The sequence below is a fragment of the Myotis davidii genome, unplaced genomic scaffold (assembly GCF_000327345.1).
Source record: "Myotis davidii unplaced genomic scaffold, ASM32734v1 scaffold100, whole genome shotgun sequence".
Classification (NCBI taxonomy): domain Eukaryota; kingdom Metazoa; phylum Chordata; class Mammalia; order Chiroptera; family Vespertilionidae; genus Myotis; species Myotis davidii.
In genome coordinates, this window is record NW_006292691.1 from 1,045,047 (window position 1) to 1,046,683 (window position 1,637).

Consider the following 1,637-nt stretch of genomic DNA (forward strand, 5'->3'; position numbering starts at 1 on the left):
CGTCCCTCCGCGTGCGGGCCAGATGCTGGACATGAGCGAGTCCCGCGCCCAGCCGCCCTGCAGCCCGTCTGGCACCGCCAGCTCCATGTCGCACGTGGAGGACTCGGACTCGGACGCGCCGCCGTCGCCTTCGGGTTCCGAGGGCCTGGGCCGCACGGCAGGTGCTCAAGGGCTACGACTGGAGCCTAGTGCCCATGCCTGTGCGCGGCGGCGGCGGAGGCGCGCTCAAGGCCAAGCCACACGTGAAGCGGCCCATGAATGCCTTCATGGTGTGGGCGCAAGCGGCACGCCGTAAGCTGGCCGACCAGTACCCGCACCTGCACAACGCCGAGCTCAGCAAGACGCTGGGCAAGCTGTGGCGGTGAGTGTCCCCAGTCTGGGGGCAGGGGCTGCGAGTGAGTTCTGGGGGGCTCGGGGAGGTGGCGCTATGCCCGGTCTCGGCCCTGCTCCCAGTGGCTGTTCCCAGGGCGAGCCCTAGTGGAAAAACACCCTCTGGCCAGCAGGGACCAGGCGCGGGCCCTCCGGGTGTGGGCCCACAGAAGGCAGCAGCAGGAGTGTGGCACCTTTGCCACATTCCTGGAGCCTGGAATGGGAATAGCCTGCCTAAGGTGGTGGCTGGCATGCAGAGTTGGGGGTGGGGAGTATGTGGCCTCAGAGCCTGGGAGTCTATTTCTACCCCAGGAAAGGTTGCCTCCGTCCAGGAGCAGGACACAGCGGTGGGCAGCATGCTGTGTCTGGAGGTGCCACTCCTTGGAAAGGGCAGAGGGAGGTCTGCTCCGCTGGCACCTTCCCCACACAGCTGCACACTTTGGCATGGTGAGGCTGGTGGCTTTTGTCGAAAGTTGGACAGCAGCAGTGACAAAGTTGCTGCTCAGGACAGCCCACCCCACCAAATGCTCTCTACTTGGTTTTAAAATGGATGGCTTTGGGTTCAGGGCACCCGGTTCACTGTTTTCTGCTCCTCACCTTGTGAGTGGGCGATCAAAGCTTGCATGTTGGTCTTCTGTGCTCCTGTATCTGTCTGTGGACTTGTGCCTTTGTGCCCCAAAGCCCTGTCTGCAGGCAGTTACAAGTGAGCTTCTGGAAGAGTCTGAGAGGCCAGTGTGTGGTCTGAGACTCGTTGAAAACCACTGAATTTTGTCAGTTTCTGGAGGTCCGAGAAGCCCAGCTGCCTGAGAAGTCCCCCCCTGAGATCCTGGAAAGCTCGCTTTGTCCGTAGCATATTCTCAGCTGGGTCCTGCCCTCCTCCCCCGCCTGCCTTAGAGACAAACACAGGCTGGGGGAGTCAGAAGAGGAAGAAGGAGATGAGATTTGGGTCTTGTTATCGCTCCTTCTGTGACATTATTGAGCACACAGATCTCACCAACTGGCCCCATGGCTCAGAGAGGGGGAGCACTGCCTGGTGTCCCCCAAGGTGCGGGTACACGCATGCTTTCCTGGTCAGGGTCATCCGGGTCCCCTTCTTGTGCTTCGTCTGGGTACAGTCCAGCTCCCGGGCAGCGTGGACACGGGTGCTGGCTTGGACGCCCTTGCCATCCTGATTGTGCCCTTGGCTCTGCAGCCTGCTGAGTGAGAGTGAGAAGCGCCCTTTCGTGGAGGAGGCGGAGCGGCTGCGGGTTCAGCACAAGAAGGACCAC

General features: G+C 61.7%; 1 protein-coding gene across 1 annotated transcript in view; it reads left to right on the plus strand.

Moving 5' to 3' along the window:
* Window positions 1-6: 6 nt before the first annotated feature.
* Window positions 7-1,637, plus strand: part of SOX8 (SRY-box 8) — a 4,046-nt gene continuing 2,415 nt past the window's right edge. The window contains 3 exon segments of the mRNA XM_006766208.2: window positions 7-161; window positions 163-361; window positions 1,562-1,635. Of these exon segments, the coding sequence (XP_006766271.2) occupies window positions 23-161; window positions 163-361; window positions 1,562-1,635 (412 nt within the window). The 5' untranslated portion in view covers window positions 7-22.